Source organism: Oncorhynchus mykiss, chromosome 1, assembly GCF_057628025.1.
Source record: "Oncorhynchus mykiss isolate SJ-2025 chromosome 1, ASM5762802v1, whole genome shotgun sequence".
NCBI classification, from domain to species: domain Eukaryota; kingdom Metazoa; phylum Chordata; class Actinopteri; order Salmoniformes; family Salmonidae; genus Oncorhynchus; species Oncorhynchus mykiss.
The window spans coordinates 4,811,802-4,827,500 of NC_143022.1; the positions used below are offsets into that span (position 1 = coordinate 4,811,802).

General features: G+C 46.6%; 1 protein-coding gene across 1 annotated transcript in view; it reads right to left on the reverse strand.

Moving 5' to 3' along the window:
• Positions 1-15,699, reverse strand: part of crocc2 (ciliary rootlet coiled-coil, rootletin family member 2) — a 182,783-nt gene that overhangs the window by 70,879 nt on the left and 96,205 nt on the right. Inside the window, exons 18-19 of the mRNA XM_036983156.2 lie at positions 10,646-10,839; positions 7,245-7,372 (exon numbers count right to left, since the gene is read on the reverse strand). Coding sequence (XP_036839051.2) covers positions 7,245-7,372; positions 10,646-10,839 — 322 coding nt within the window. The remainder of the gene's footprint in view (positions 1-7,244; positions 7,373-10,645; positions 10,840-15,699) is intronic.

Here is a 15,699-nt window from a genome sequence, read left to right on the forward strand (position 1 = left end):
TGGATTGGTGTGGTGTGGTGTAGTGTGGAGTGGATTGGTGTGGAGTGGATTGGTGTGGTGTGGCGTGGATTGGTGTGGAGGGGATTGGTGTGGAGTGGATTGGTGTGGAGTGGATTGGTGTGGTGTGGAGGGGATTGGTGTGGAGTGGATTGGTGTGGAGTGGAGGGGATTGGTGTGGAGTGGAGGGGATTGGTGTGGAGTGGATTGGTGTGGCGTGGATTGGTGTGGCGTGGATTGGTGTGGAGTGGATTGGTGTGGTGTGGATGGGATTGGTGTGGAGTGGATGGGATTGGTGTGGAGTGGATTGGTGTGGTGTGGAGGGGATTGGTGTGGAGTGGATTGGTGTGATGTGGAGTGGATTGGTGTGGTGTGGAGTGGATTTGTGTGGTGTGGAGTCGATTGGATTGGTGTGGTGTGGAGTGGATTGGTGTGGTGTGGAGGGGATTGGTGTGGAGTGGATTGGTGTGGTGTGGTGTAGTGTGGAGTGGAGGGGATTGGAGTGGAGTGGATTGGTGTGGAGTGGTGTGGAGTGGATTGGTGTGGAGGGGATTGGTGTGGAGTGGATTGGATTGGTGTGGAGTGGATTGGTGTGGTGTGGAGGGGATTGGTGTGGAGTGGATTGGTGTGGTGTGGTGTAGTGTGGAGTGGAGGGGATTGGTGTGGAGTGGATTTGTGTGGTGTGGTGTAGTGTGGAGTGGAGGGGATTAGTGTGGAGTGGATTGGTGTGGAGTGGAGTGGTGTGGAGTGGTGTGGAGTGGATTGGTGTGGAGTGAATTGGTGTGGAGTGGATTGGTGTGGAAAGGAGTGGATTGGTGTGGTGTGGAGGGGATTGGTGTGGAGTGGATTGGTTTGGTGTGGAGGGGATTGGTGTGGAGTGGATTGGTGAGGAGGGGATTGGTGTGGAGTGGATTGGTGTGGTGTGGAGTGGATTGGTGTGGTGTGGAGGGGAGGGGATTGGTGTGGAGGGGATTGGTGTGGAGTGGATTGGTGTGGTGTGGAGGGGATTGGTGTGGAGTGGATTGGTGTGGAGGGGATTGGTGTGGAGTGGAGTGGATTGGTGTGGTGTGGAGGGGATTGGTGTGGAAGGGATTGGTGTGGAGTGGAGGGGATTGGTGTGGAGTGGATTGGTGTGGTGTGGAGGGGATTGGTGTGGAGCGGATTGGTGTGGTGTGGAGTGGATTGGTGTGGTGTGGAGTGGATTGGTGTGGAGTGGATTGGTGTGGAGTGGATTGGTGTGGAGTGGTGTAGTGTGGAGTGGAGGGGATTGGTGTGGAGGCGATTGGTGTGGAGTGGAGGGGATTGGTGTGGAGTGGATTGGTGTGGTGTGGCGTGGATTGGTGTGGTGTGGTGTAGTGTGGAGTGGATTGGTGTGGAGTGGATTGATGTAGTGTGGCGTGGATTGGTGTGGTGTGGAGGGGATTGGTGTGGAGTGGAGTGGATTGGTGTGGAGTGGTGTTGTGTGGAGGGGATTGGTGTGGAGTGGATTGGTGTGGAGTGGATTGGTGTGGAGGGGATTGGTGTGGAGTGGATTGGTGTGGAGTGGATTGGTGTGGAGTGGATTGGTGTGGTGTGGATGGGAATGGTGTGGAGTGAATTGGTGTGGTGTGGAGGGGATTGGTGTGGTGTGTAGTGGATTTGTGTGGTGTGGAGTCGATTGGATTGGTGTGGTGTGGAGTGGATTGGTGTGGTGTGGAGGGGAGTGGTGTGGAGTGGATTGGTGTGGTGTGGAGTGGATTGGTGTGGTGTGGCGTGGATTTGTGTGGTGTGGTGTAGTGTGGAGTGAATTGGTGTGGAGTGGATTGGTGTGGAGTGGTGTGGAGTGGATTGGTGTGGAGTGAATTGGTGTGGAGTGGATTGGTGTGGAGAGGAGTGGATTGGTGTGGTGTGTAGGGGATTGGTGTGGAGTGGATTGGTGTGGTGTGGATTGGTGTAGAGTGGATTGGTGAGGAGGGGATTGGTGTGGAGTGGATTGGTGTGGTGTGGAGTGGATTGGTGTGGTGTGGAGGGGATTGGTGTGGAGTGGATTGGTGTGGTGTGGAGGGGATTGGTGTGGAGTGGATTGGTGTGGTGTGGAGGGGATTGGTGTGGTGTGGAGGGGATTGGTGTGGAGTGGATTGGATTGGTGTGGTGTGGAGTGGATTGGTGTGGTGTGGAGGGGATTGGTGTGGAAGGGATTGGTGTGGAGTGGAGGGGATTGGTGTGGAGTGGATTGGTGTGGTGTGGAGGGGATTGGTGTGGAGTGGATTGGTGTGGTGTGGAGTGGATTGGTGTTGTGTGGAGTGGATTGGTGTGGAGTGGATTGGTGTGGAGTGGATTGGTGTGGAGTGGATTGGTGTGGTGTGGTGTAGTGTGGAGTGGAGGGGATTGGTGTGGAGGGGATTGGTGTGGAGTGGAGGGGATTGGTGTGGAGTGGATTGGTGTGGTGTGGCGTGGATTGGTGTGGTGCTGTGTAGTGTGGAGTGGATTGGTGTGGAGTGGATTGGTGTGGTGTGGCGTGGATTGGTGTGGTGTGGAGGGGATTGGTGTGGTGTGGAGGGGATTGGTGTGGAAGGGATTGGTGTGGAGTGGAGGGGATTGGTGTGGAGTGGATTGGTGTGGTGTGGAGGGGATTGGTGTGGAGTGGAGGGGATTGGTGTGGAGTGGATTGGTGTGGAGTGGAGTGGATTGGAGTGGATTGGTGTGGTGTGGGGGGGATTGGTGTGGAGTGGATTGGTGTGGAGTGGAGGGGATTGGTGTGGAGTGGAGGGGATTGGTGTGGAGTGGATTGGTGTGGCGTGGATTGGTGTGGAGTGGATTGGTGTGGAGTGGATTGGTGTGGTGTGGTGTAGTGTGGAGTGGATTGGTGCAGTCTGGTGTGGTGTGGAGTGGATTGGTGTGGAGGGGATTGGTGTGGAGTGGATTGGTGTGGATTGGTGTGGAGTGGATTGGTGTGGAGTGGATTGGTGTGGAGTGGATTGGTGTGGTGTGGTGTAGTGTGGAGTGGATTGGTGCAGTCTGGTGTGGTGTGGATTGGTGTGGTGTGGAGTGGATTGGTGTGGTGTGGTGTGGAGTGGATTGGTGTGGTCTGGTGTGGATGGGTCTGGTGTGATGGGGTGTGGAGTGGTGTGGTGTGGAGTGGTTTGGTGTGGAGTGGATTGGTGTGGATTGGTGTGGTGTGGAGTGTAGTGGATTGGTGTGGTCTAGTGTGGAGTGGATTGGTGTGGTGTGGATTGGTGTGGAGTGGATTGGTGTGGTGTGGAGTGGTGTGGTGTGGATTGGTGTGGAGTGGAATGGTGTGGTGTGGATTGGTGTTGTGTGGATTGGTGTGGTGTGGATTGGTGTGGTGTGGATTGGTGTGGTGTGGATTGGTGTGGTGTGGATTGGTGTGGAGTGGATTGGTGTGGTCCAGGCCAGCTGCTGCAGAGCCCACAGCTGAAATATGTCTCTCAGTGGAGAAGTAGGAGAGGGGAGTTAGAGAGAGAGATTTAATCTGCAGTCAAGTGTCTACTGTTTGCTGCCCATCTGGTGCTTCTGTCCCCAACCAAGGAGTGCCTACAGCAGCACCTAGATCTTCTGTATAGATATTGCCAGACCTGGGCCCTGACAGTAAATCTCAGTAAGACAAAAATAATGGTGTTCCAAAAAAGGTCCAGTCGCCAGGACCACAAATACAAATTCCATCTAGACACTGTTGTCCTAGAGCACACAAAAAACTATACCTACCTCGGCCTAAACATCAGCGCCAGAGGTAAATTCTACAAAGCTGCGAACGATCTGAGAGACAAGGCAAGAAGAGCATTCTATGCCACCAAAAGGAACATAAAATTCAACATATCAATTAGGATCTGGCTAAAAATACTTGAATCAGTTACAGAACCCATTGCCCTTTATGGTTGTGAGGTCTGGGATCTGCTCACCAACCAAGAATTCACAAAATGGGACAAACACCAAATTGAGACTCTGCATGCAATATCCTGCAAAAACATCCTCTGTGTACAACGTAAAACAACAAATAATGCAGGCAGAGCAGAATTAGGCCAATACCCACTAATTATCAAAATCCAGAAAAGAGACGTTAAATTCTACAACCACCTAAAAGGAAGTGATTCACAAACCTTCCATAACAAAGCCATCACCTACAGAGAGATGAACCTGGAGAAGAGTCCCCTAAGCAAGCTGATCCTGGGGCTCTGTTCACAAACACAAACAGACCCCACAGAGCCCCAGGACAGCAACACAATTAGACCCAACCAAATCATGAGAAAACAAAAAAATAATTACTTGACACATTGGAAAGAATTAACAAAAACTAGAATGCTACTCGGCCCTAAACAGTAGAATACCTGACCACTGTGACTGACCCAAACTTAAGGAAAGTTATGACTATGTACACTCAGTGAGCATAGCCTTGCAATTGAGAAAGGCCGCTGTAGGCAGACCTGGCTCTCAAGAGAAGGCAGGCTATGTGCACACTGCCCACAAAATGAGGTGGAAACTGAGCTGCACTTCCTAACCTCCTGCCAAATGTATGACCATATTAGAGAGACATATTTCCCTCAGTTACACAGATCCCCAAAGAATTAGAAAACAAACACGATTTTGATAAACTCCCATATCTACTGGGTGAAATACCACAGTGAGCCATCACAGCAGCAAGATGTGAGACCTGTTGCCACAAGAAAAGGGCAACGAGTGAAGAACAAACACCATTGTAAATACAACCCATACAGTGCTTTGCGAAAGTATTCGGCCCCCTTGAACTTTGCGACCTTTTTCCACATTTCAGGCTTCAAACATAAAGATATAAAACTGTATTTTTTTGTGAAGAATCAACAACAAGTGGGACACAATCATGAAGTGGAACGACAGTTATTGGAACTTTTTTAACAAATCAAAAACTGAAAAATTGGGCGTGCAAAATTATTCAGCCCCATTAAGTTAATACTTTGTAGCGCCACCTTTTGCTGCGATTACAGCTGTAAGTCGCTTGGGGTATGTCTCTATCAGTTTTGCACATCGAGAGACTGACATTTTTTCCCATTCCTCCTTGCAAAACAGCTCGAGCTCAGTGAGGTTGGATGGAGAGCATTTGTGAACAGCAGTTTTCAGTTCTTTCCACAGATTCTCGATTGGATTCAGGTCTGGACTTTGACTTGGCCCTTCTAACACCCGGATATGTTTATTTTTGAACCATGCCATTGTAGATTTTGCTTTATGTTTTGGATCATTGTCTTGTTGGAAGACAAATATCCGTCCCAGTCTCAGGTCTTTTGCCGACTCCTTCTTCCATAATAGTCCTGTATTTGGCTCCATCCATCTTCCCATCAATTTTAACCATCTTCCCTGTCCCTGCTGAAGAAAAGCAGGCCCAAACCATGATGCTGCCACCACCATGTTTGACAGTGGGGATGATGTGTTCCGGGTGATGAGCTGTGTTGCTTTTACGCCAAACATAACGTTTTGCATTGTTGCCAAAAAGTTCAATTTTGGTTTCATCTGACCAGAGCACCTTCTTCCACATGTTTGGTGTGTCTCCCAGGTGGCTTGTGGCAAACTTTAAACAACACTTTTTATGGTTATCTTTAAGAAATGGCTTTCTTCTTGCCACTCTTCCATAAAGGCCAGATTTGTGCAATATACGACTGATTGTTGTCCTATGGCCAGAGTCTCCCACCTCAGCTGTAGATCTCTGCAGTTCATCCAGAGAGATCATGGGCCTCTTGGCTGCATCTCTGATCAGTCTTATCCTTTTATGAGCTGAAAGTTTAGAGGTACGGCCAGGTCTTGGTAGATTTGCAGTGGTCTGATACTCCTTCCATTTCAATATTATCGCTTGCACAGTGCTCCTTGGGATGTTTAAAGCTTGGGAAATCTTTTTGTATCCAAATCCGGCTTTAAACTTCTTCACAACAGTATCTCAGGCCTGCCTGGCGTGTTCCTTGTTCTTCATGATGCTCTCTGCGTTTTTAACGGACCTCTGAGACTATCACAGTGCAGGCGCATTTATACGGAGACTTGATTACACACAGGTGGATTGTATTTATCATCATTAGTCATTTAGGTCAACATTGGATCATTCAGAGATCCTCACTGAACTTCTGGAGAGAGTTTGCTGCACTGAAAGTAAAGGGGCTGAATAATTTTGCACGCCCAATTTTTCAGTTTTTGATTTGTTAAAAAAGTTTGAAATATCCAATAAATGTCATTCCACTTCATGATTGTGTCCCACTTGTTGTTGATTCTTCACAAAAAAATACAGTTTTATATCTTTATGTTTGAAGCCTGAAATGTGGCGAAAGGTCGCAAAGTTCAAGGGGGCCGAATACTTTCGCAAGGCACTGTATTTATGCTTATTTATTTTCCCTTTTGTACTTTAACCATTTGTACATCATTACAACACTCCATATCTACATAATATGACATTTGTAATGTCTTTATTCTCTTGGAACTTTCGTGAGTGTAATGTTTACTGTTAATTTATTTATTGTTTATTTCACTTTTGTTTATTATCTATTTCACTTGCTTTGGCAACGTTAACACATGTTTCCCATGCCAATAAAGCCCCTTGAATTGAATTGATAGAGGGAGAGGAGAGAGAGCGAGCGAGACATGAAGGGGGGTAGAGAGAGAGAGGAGCGGAGAGGTGAGGCAAAGAGAGAGAAGGAGAGATGGTGGAGAGGAGAGAGAGAAAGAAAGATATAGAGGAGAGAGAACGAGGTGAGGGGGTGATTGGGGCACAGACGACAGCAGGTGAACAGCAGGAGGACAGCAGGTGAACAGCAGGAGGACAGCAGGAGGACAGCAGGAGGACAGCAGGAGGACAGCAGGTGAACAGCAGGAGGACAACTGGAGGACAGTAGGTGAACAGCAGGAGGACAGCAGGAGGACAGTAGGAGGACAGCAGGAGAACAGCAGGAGGACAGCAGGAGGACAGCAGGAGGACAGCAGGTGAACAGCAGGTGAACAGCAGGTGAACAGCAGGAGGACAGTAGGAGGACAGTAGGAGGACAGCAGGAGAACAGCAGGTGAACAGCAGGAGGACAGCAGGAGAACAGCAGGTGAACAGCAGGTGAACAGCAGGAGGACAGTAGGAGGACAGTAGGAGGACAGTAGGAGGACAGCAGGAGGACAGCAGGAGGACAGCAGGAGAACAGCAGGTGAACAGCAGGAGGACAGCAGGAGGACAGCAGGAGGACAGCAGGAGAACAGCAGGAGGACAGCAGGAGGACAGCAGGAGGACAGCACGTGGGTGTATTTGTACTCACGCGTCAGGTCCTCGTCAGCCATGGTTAGGGTGCTTCGCTCCACCTCCAGTCGGTTCCTCTCCCCCTCCAGAGAGGACACTAGCTCCTGGCCCTCAAAGACACACGTCTCTAGAGACTCCTTCTCAGCTCTGACAAACAGCACATACAGAGAGAATTAAGCATTTATTGAATTAGAGAGAGAGAGAATGACAGAGAGAATGACAGAGAGAGAGAGAGAGCTGGTAGTCCCATTCACCAAACTACCAGGTGTGAAACAGGGATGAGACTAAGGGGGTATGCTAATTTGATCAAGTGCAGACTTAACCCACTCTATTAAATAAATCAAAACAGGAACATTTTACATCTGACTAGAAATTCAAAAGGAAATGATCTTAACAGAGAAAAATGTCCTCCTGTGTGCTACCTATATCCCCCCACTAGAATCCCCATATTTTAATGAAGACAGCTTCTCCATCCTGGAGGGGGAAATCTATCATTTCCAGGCCCAGTACTAGTCTGTGGCGACCTAAACGCCAGAACTGGACACGAACCTGACACCCTCAGCACACAGGGGGACAAACACCTACCTGGAGGTGACAGCATCCCCTCCCCCATATGCCCCCCTAGACACAACTACGACAACATAACCAACAAAAACAGGTCACAACTCCAGCAGCTCTGTCGCACGCTGGGTCTGTACATAGTTAATGGTAGGCTTCGAGGGGACTCCTATGGTAGGTACACCTATAGCTCTGTTACATCCTGGGTATGTACATAGTTAATGGTAGGCTTCGAGGGGACTCCTATGGTAGGTACACCTATAGCTCTGTTACATCCTGGGTATGTACATAGTTAATGGTAGGCTTCGAGGGGACTCCTACGGTAGGTACACCTATAGCTCATCTCTTGGCAGTAGTACTGTAGACTACTTTATCACTGACCTCAACCCAGAGTCTCTCAGAGCATTCACAGTCAGCCCACTGACACACCTATCAGACCACAGCAAAATCACAGTAGAAAATCTCAACTGTATATTTGACCTCTCAACTTCCCTATCAAATCTATAAATGTCGAACAGAAAACTTAAAATTAACAACAATGACAAATGGTTTGATGAAGAATGCAAAAATCTAAGAAATCCAACCAAAAACATAAAGACCCAGAAAACCTGAGTCTACGCCTTCACTATGGTGAATCACTAAAACAACACAGAAATACACTACGGGAAAAGAAGGAACAGCACGTCAGAAATCAGCCCAATGTAATTGAAGAATCCATAGACTCTAACCACTTCTGGGAAAATTGGAAAATAACAAACAACAAAAAAAAGAATTATCTATCCAAAATGGAGATGTATGGGTAAACCACTTCTCCAATCTTTTTGGCTCTATAACAAACAGCAAAAACATATACATGATCAAAAACAAGTCTTAGAATCCACTATTAAAGACTACCAGAACCCACTGGATTCTCCAATTACCTTGAATGAGCTACAGGACAAAATACAAACCCTCCAACCTAAAAAGGCCTGTGGTGTTGATGGTATCCTTAATGAAATGATCAAATATACAGACAACAAATTCCAATTGGCTATACTAAAACTCTTTGAAATCATCCTTGGCTCTTGCATTTTCTCCCAATATTTGGAACCAAGGACTGATCACCCCAATTCACAAAAGTGGAGACAAATTTGACCCCAATAACTACCGTGAGATATGCGTCAACAGTAACCTGGAAAACCCTCTGCATTATCATAAACAGCAGACTCGTACATTTCCTCAGTGAAAACAATGTACTGGGCAAATGGCAAATGGCTTTTTACTGAATTATCATACAACAGACCATGTATTCACCCAGCACACCCTAATATACAAACAAACAATCCAAAACAAAGGCAAAGCCTTCTCATGCTTTGTTGATTTCAAAAAAGCCTTCGACTCAATTTGGCATGAGGCTCTGCTATACAAACAGATGGAAAGTGGTGTTGGGGGTAAAAACATACAACATTATAAAAACCATATACACAAACAACAAGTGTGCAGTTAAAATTGGCAAAAAACACACACATTTCTTCACACAGGGTCGTGGGGTGAGACAGGGATGCAGCTTAAGCCCCACCCTCTTCAACATACATATCAACAAATTGGCGCGGGCACTAGAACAGTCTGCAGCACCCGGCCACACCCTACATCACACTGAAGTCAAATCTCTACTGTTTGCTGATGATCTAGTGCTTCTGTTCCCAACCAAGGAGGGCCTACAGCAGCACCTAGATCTGATCCCAACCAAGGAGGGCCTACAGCAGCACCTAGATCTTCTGCACAGATTCTGACAGACCTGGGCCCTGACAGTGAATCTCAGTGAGACCAAAATAATGGTGTACCAGAAAAGGTCCAGATACCGTTGCCCTAGAGCACACAAAAAACTCTACATACCTTTGCCTAAAAATACTTGAATCAGTTATAGAACACATTGCCCTTTATGGTTGTGACCAAGAATTCAACCAAAAACTCACAAAATGGGACAAACACCAAATGAAGACTCTGCATGCAGAGCAAATAATGCATGCAGAGCAGAATTAGGCCGATACCCACTAATTATCAAAATCCAGAAAAGAGCCGTTAAATTCTACAACCACCTAAAAGGAAGTGATTCACAAACCTTCCATAACAAAGCCATCACCTACAGAGAGATGAACCTGGAGAAGAGTCCCCTAAGCAAGCTGATCCTGGGGCTCTGTTCACAAACACAAACAGACTGCAAAGAGGACAGCAACACAATTAGAGTTAATCTACTTCACTTGCTTTGCCAATGTTAACATGTCTGTCCCATGCCAATAAAGCCTCTTGAATTGAATTGATTTGAATTGAGAGCGAGAACGACAGAGAGAGACAGCGAGAGAGAGAGAGAGAGAGAGAGAGAGAGAGCGAGAGAGAGAGAGAGAGAGAGAGAGAGAGAGAGAGAGAGAGAGCGAGAGAGAGAGAGAGAGAGAGCGAGAGAGAGAGAGACAGCGAGAGAGAGAGAGAGAAGTTCATTTTTCATCTGCTGCATTACAATAACACACACACACACACACACACACACACACACACACACACACACACACACACACACACACACACACACACACACACACACACACACACACACACACACACACACACACACACACACACACACACAGTGTGGTAAAGAGGTTAGGGCTCTGAAAATAGGACCGTTGAAACCCTATAGGTACATGAAGCAGTAAAATTCAATGAACCACGGTTGGTATACTCCGTCAATAAAACCCAACCTGAAACGTCTTGTTACACAACGACACACGCTATGGTACTGTTCTGCACAAGAAAGAACCAGACCCACATAACCACACTCCCTCCCTCCCTCCCTCCCTCCCCACACCCAAACACACACTGCCTTACCTGAGAATCACCAGCTCCTGTTCCAGGCCCCATGCCCTGCGGTCAACGGCAGTCAGCTGGACCCCCAGACTGGCCTTGTCCTTGGCCACATCCTCTCTGTCATGATGGGCCCTCTGCAGGGCCACAGCCTTGCTGTTCAGCTCTCTACGGCTGGAAGTCAGTTGGTCGGACAAGGACTGGACCTGCTTATTAACCTGGGCATAAACACAGGAACACGTCATAGACATCACATCCACAGACTGACCTGCTAACTGACACAGAAACATCACAACCACAGACTGACCTGCTAACTGACACAGAGACATCACAACCACCAACCACAGACTGACCTGCTAACTGACACAGAGACATCACAACCACAGACTGACAGGGACCTGCTAACTGACACAGAAACATCACAACCCGACTACACTTTAGGGTCAAACTAGTGTCATGAAGCCATACCCCCCCCCCCCCACATGCTCCACCCAAGCAAAGCATTCGATTGGTTTGACGGGCTTAATTGTGTTTCATTGGTGCTGCGTTCTAAGCTCCGCCTACATGATTAAACTCAATGATTTGCGAGTTAAGCGGCGACTGTTGTGGGCGGAGTTGAGCTCCAACATTGTTCTGTTCTGCTGGAATCAGTGACGTCGATCATTTTCAGCCACTCGACTCCATTGTAAATCGTGGAGCTCAGATGAGTCCTCTAAGTTCCGCCCAGCAACGCGTTTGATTGGTTTAACGTGTTGTGAGGCGTCTCTGTCCCTTTTTTTTAACTGGTAGAAGTTTTTTGTATCTTTGCCCTGAAGGCAGAACTGAGCGATTTCCGCTAGATAGTCCAGCTGCAAAGTCAACATTTTTTGCTATATCATAAAAATTAATGAAAACAAAATGTTAGCTTAATCTAAGGTTAGCAGTGTGGTTACGGTTGCGGTTAAGGTTAGGTTTAACATACAGATTTGATTGACATTTGTATCTGTGCCAGCTAGTTACAACTCTGCATATATATATCTGCCTTCGGAACAAGATTCATGACAATAACCTGACCCCCTTCTTTTTTTTCTGTGCTGTGTTTGTCCATAGACGGCACCAGGCTTTCCGATTAGGGAAGGAGAGGGTCAAACGTTCACCAGATCTAAATTATTATTCACCGTAAGGTAATCCTATATCACGCAGTAACATAAAAAAAAATAAAAAAAAACGGGATATTGCCCGTCAATCAGAGAGTTAAGTTTATGTTGAGGCTCCAGGGTAAAAAAAAAAATCATGGCCTGTAATGCCAAATACCTCTTCCTCATTCCCTTTTTATTCCCTACATAGTGCACTGCTTTTCACCAGAGCCCCTATGGCACCCTGGTCAAAAAGAAGTGCACTAGGGAACAAGCGTGCCATTGGGGACGTTGCCGTGGTAACCTCTCACAATGAAGGATGTCATAATATTACCCTGTAATTCTAGAGTTTTCCCTGCTGAGTGGAAAAGATCATTTCCTGACATGCCTCAAATTCACAAAACCGCTCACTACTGTTGACCAGAGCAGAGGTAGTGTACTATATAGGGAATAGGGCTCTTGTCTAAAGTAGTGCACTATATAGGGAAGAGGGCTCTGGTCTAAAGTAGTGCACTATACAGGGAATAGGGCTCTGGTCTAAACTAGTACACTATATAGGGAATATGGCTCTGGTCTAAAGTAGTGCACTATATAGGGAATATGGCTCTGGTCTAAAGTAGTACACTATATAGGGAAGAGGGCTCTGGTCTAAAGTAGTGCACTATACAGGGAATAGGGCTCTGGTCTAAACTAGTACACTATATAGGGAATATGGCTCTGGTCTAAAGTAGTGCACTATATAGGGAAGAGGGCTCTGGTCTAAACTAGTACACTATATAGGGAATATGGCTCTGGTCTAAAGTAGTGCACTATATAGGGAATATGGCTCTGGTCTAAAGTAGTACACTATATAGGGAATATGGCTCTGGTCTAAAGTAGTGCACTATATAGGGAATAGGGCTCTGGTCTAAAGTAGTGCACTATATAGGGAAGAGGGGCTCTGGTCTACAGTAGTGCACTATACAGGGAATAGGGTCCTATCTAAAGTAGTGCACTATATAGGGAATAGGGCTCTGGTCTAAAGTAGTGCACTATATAGGGAAGAGGGGCTCTGGTCTAAAGTAGTGCACTATATAGGGAAGAGGGCTCTGGTCTAAACTAGTACACTATATAGGGAATAGGGCTCTGGTCTATAGTAGTGCACTATATAGGGAATAGGGCTCTGGTCTAAAGTAGTGCACTATACAGGGAATAGGGGCTCTGGTCTAAAGTAGTGCACTATATAGGGAATATGGGCTCTGGTCTAAAGTAGTGCACTATATAGGGAATATGGCTCTGGTCTAAAGTAGTACACTATATAGGGAATATGGCTCTGGTCTAAAGTAGTGCACTATATAGGGAATAGGGCTCTGGTCTAAAGTAGTGCACTATATAGGGAAGAGGGGCTCTGGTCTACAGTAGTGCACTATACAGGGAATAGGGCTCTGGTCTAAAGTAGTGCACTATATAGGGAAGAGGGGCTCTGGTCTAAAGTAGTGCACTATATAGGGAATAGGGCTCTGGTCTAAAGTAGTACACTATATAGGGAATATGGCTCTGGTCTAAAGTAGTGCACTATATAGGGAATAGGGCTCTGGTCTAAAGTAGTGCACTATATAGGGAAGAGGGGCTCTGGTCTAAAGTAGTGCACTATATAGGGAAGAGGGCTCTGGTCTAAACTAGTACACTATATAGGGAATAGGGCTCTGGTCTATAGTAGTGCACTATATAGGGAATAGGGCTCTGGTCTAAAGTAGTGCACTATACAGGGAATAGGGGCTCTGGTCTAAAGTAGTGCACTATATAGGGAATATGGGCTCTGGTCTAAAGTAGTGTACTATATAGGGAATAGGGTGCCATATGGCTGTGGTCTAAAGTACACTACTTTAGACCACAGACATATGGCACCATAGTCCCTATATAGTACACTACTTTAGGCAGTAGCAGCCAGCCAGGCAGTAGCAGCCAGCCAGGCAGTAGCAACCAGCAAGACAGCCAGGCAGTAGCAGCCAGCAAGACAGCCAGGCAGCCAGGTAGTAGCAGCCAGCCAGGCAGTAGCAACCAGCAAAACAGCCAGGCAGCCAGGCAGTAGCAGCCAGCCAGGCAGTAGCAGCCAGCCAGGCAGTAGCAGCCAGCAAGCCAGGCAGGCAGTAGCAGCAAGACAGCAAGGCAGGAAGTAAAAACCAGCCAGGCAGGCAGTAGCAGCCAGCCAGTAGCAGCCAGCCAGACAGTAGCAGCCAGCCAGCCAGGCAGTAGCAGCCAGCCAGACAGTAGCAGCCAGCCAGACAGGAGCAGCCAGCCAGCCAGGCAGTAGTAACCCGTGTACTGTACTGTCATCAGTCATCCTATTTAGCTAGCCTAACAAGAGATATCTGGAGAGCTGACTGACTAAATCATTATAAGAGTTCTTCAACGTAGATAAGGTAAACTTCCAGAAACAGTTTCTGTTCCCTACTTGTTGTGTTGTGTATATTCCTCTCTTATGTGGTCTGTGTGTGTCTAAAGTAACGTAGAAGGCGTAAAAGTGCATCCGTCCAGAGATCTGTATGTAATGAGGAGATGCTCATGTGTCCGCCCTAACAATGGCAGTCCCAAAGGAAGGGAAGGCAGGCGACACGCTGAGGTCCAAGCTAAGCACATAGAAACCTATTGGGTTTCATTTGTACAGATTTTGGCGAGAGTGAAACCTCTTCCTCTCTGAGCGCAATGGATTATAGTCATTGTAGTTAATTAACACGTTTCTGCGCTGAACAAGGTTAAATATTTGTTTGAAACTTCTTGAGGATCAGTGGGACTGATTTCACCCTATTATTAAAGTGCCAGCCATTGAATTCAGTGGCAGGATGAATTTGTTTTCTTTTTGGGGATGGTTTGTCCTCGGGGTTTAGCCTGCCATTTCAGGTCTGTTATACTCACATACATTATTTTAATAGTTTTAGAAACTTTAGAGTGTTTTCTCTCCAAATCTACCAATCTATATGCATATCCTAGCTTCTGGGCCTGAGTAACAAGCAGTTTACTATGGGCACGCTTTTCATCCGGAGGTCAAAATACCGCCTCCTATCACAAAGAAGAAAGAAAGAAAACTCCCTTCAGCCCAACACGCCACATAGTTCTTGACTTGAGTTCTTCAGATTTGTCCTGGGAATTATTTGATTTCTCTCTAGAGAAACAACACATTGGGTTTACAAAAAAAAAAAAAAAACGGAACTAAATGGGATTCAAGTAATTAAACCGACGTCGGCCAATCATTGTTTAACAACCAAACCTACGCAATGTTGGTTAATCGTTCAGCACTAATAAGGGCTTATTTGGGACGCATCCTGCAGGTACACACTCTGACTAACCCCCACTCACATCTGAAATTTCACTACAATAACACCGTTTGAACACCAATAATGATTGCCATTTGTTTTGGGGAAATGAACGAACTAAATATTAAATCGCAGGATGTCTTACGACACCCCTCATTAGTTAAATACGAAAAGGAAGCCTTAGACCAATATTAGGAGTGTGAATTGCTCCCAAATAAGAGCTATGAAACAACAAGCAGAAAGTGATGTAGTGTCGTAGTTTATCTCAGATAAGTTATCGGATAATGTGTGGAAGGGATTTGTCCAGATGGAATGTTAAACAATCGTGAACATTCTCTCTATCAACACAGAGTTCTATTCTAATAAAACAGCCAAATGGAATGATTTCTAATGTTGCTGAGAGGAAACAGAACAGGAGAACTCTGGGATTGGGATTAGGAGGAGGGAAAGAGTGGTACAGGTTCAGTGTACAGCCGTACAGGCGCTAATTTATTGGTTCTTTCACTCATCCCCTTCTGCTTCGATGTTAAATGTCTGTAATATCTATTTATCCTTTCCAGCTCACATGCGTACACGAGGATCCCCTGCCTCCCCTCTCCCATGTTCCTCATAAAACACATTGCAGAGCCAAGATTCACTTCGGAGTTAGAGAAAGAGGTGTTGAGTACCA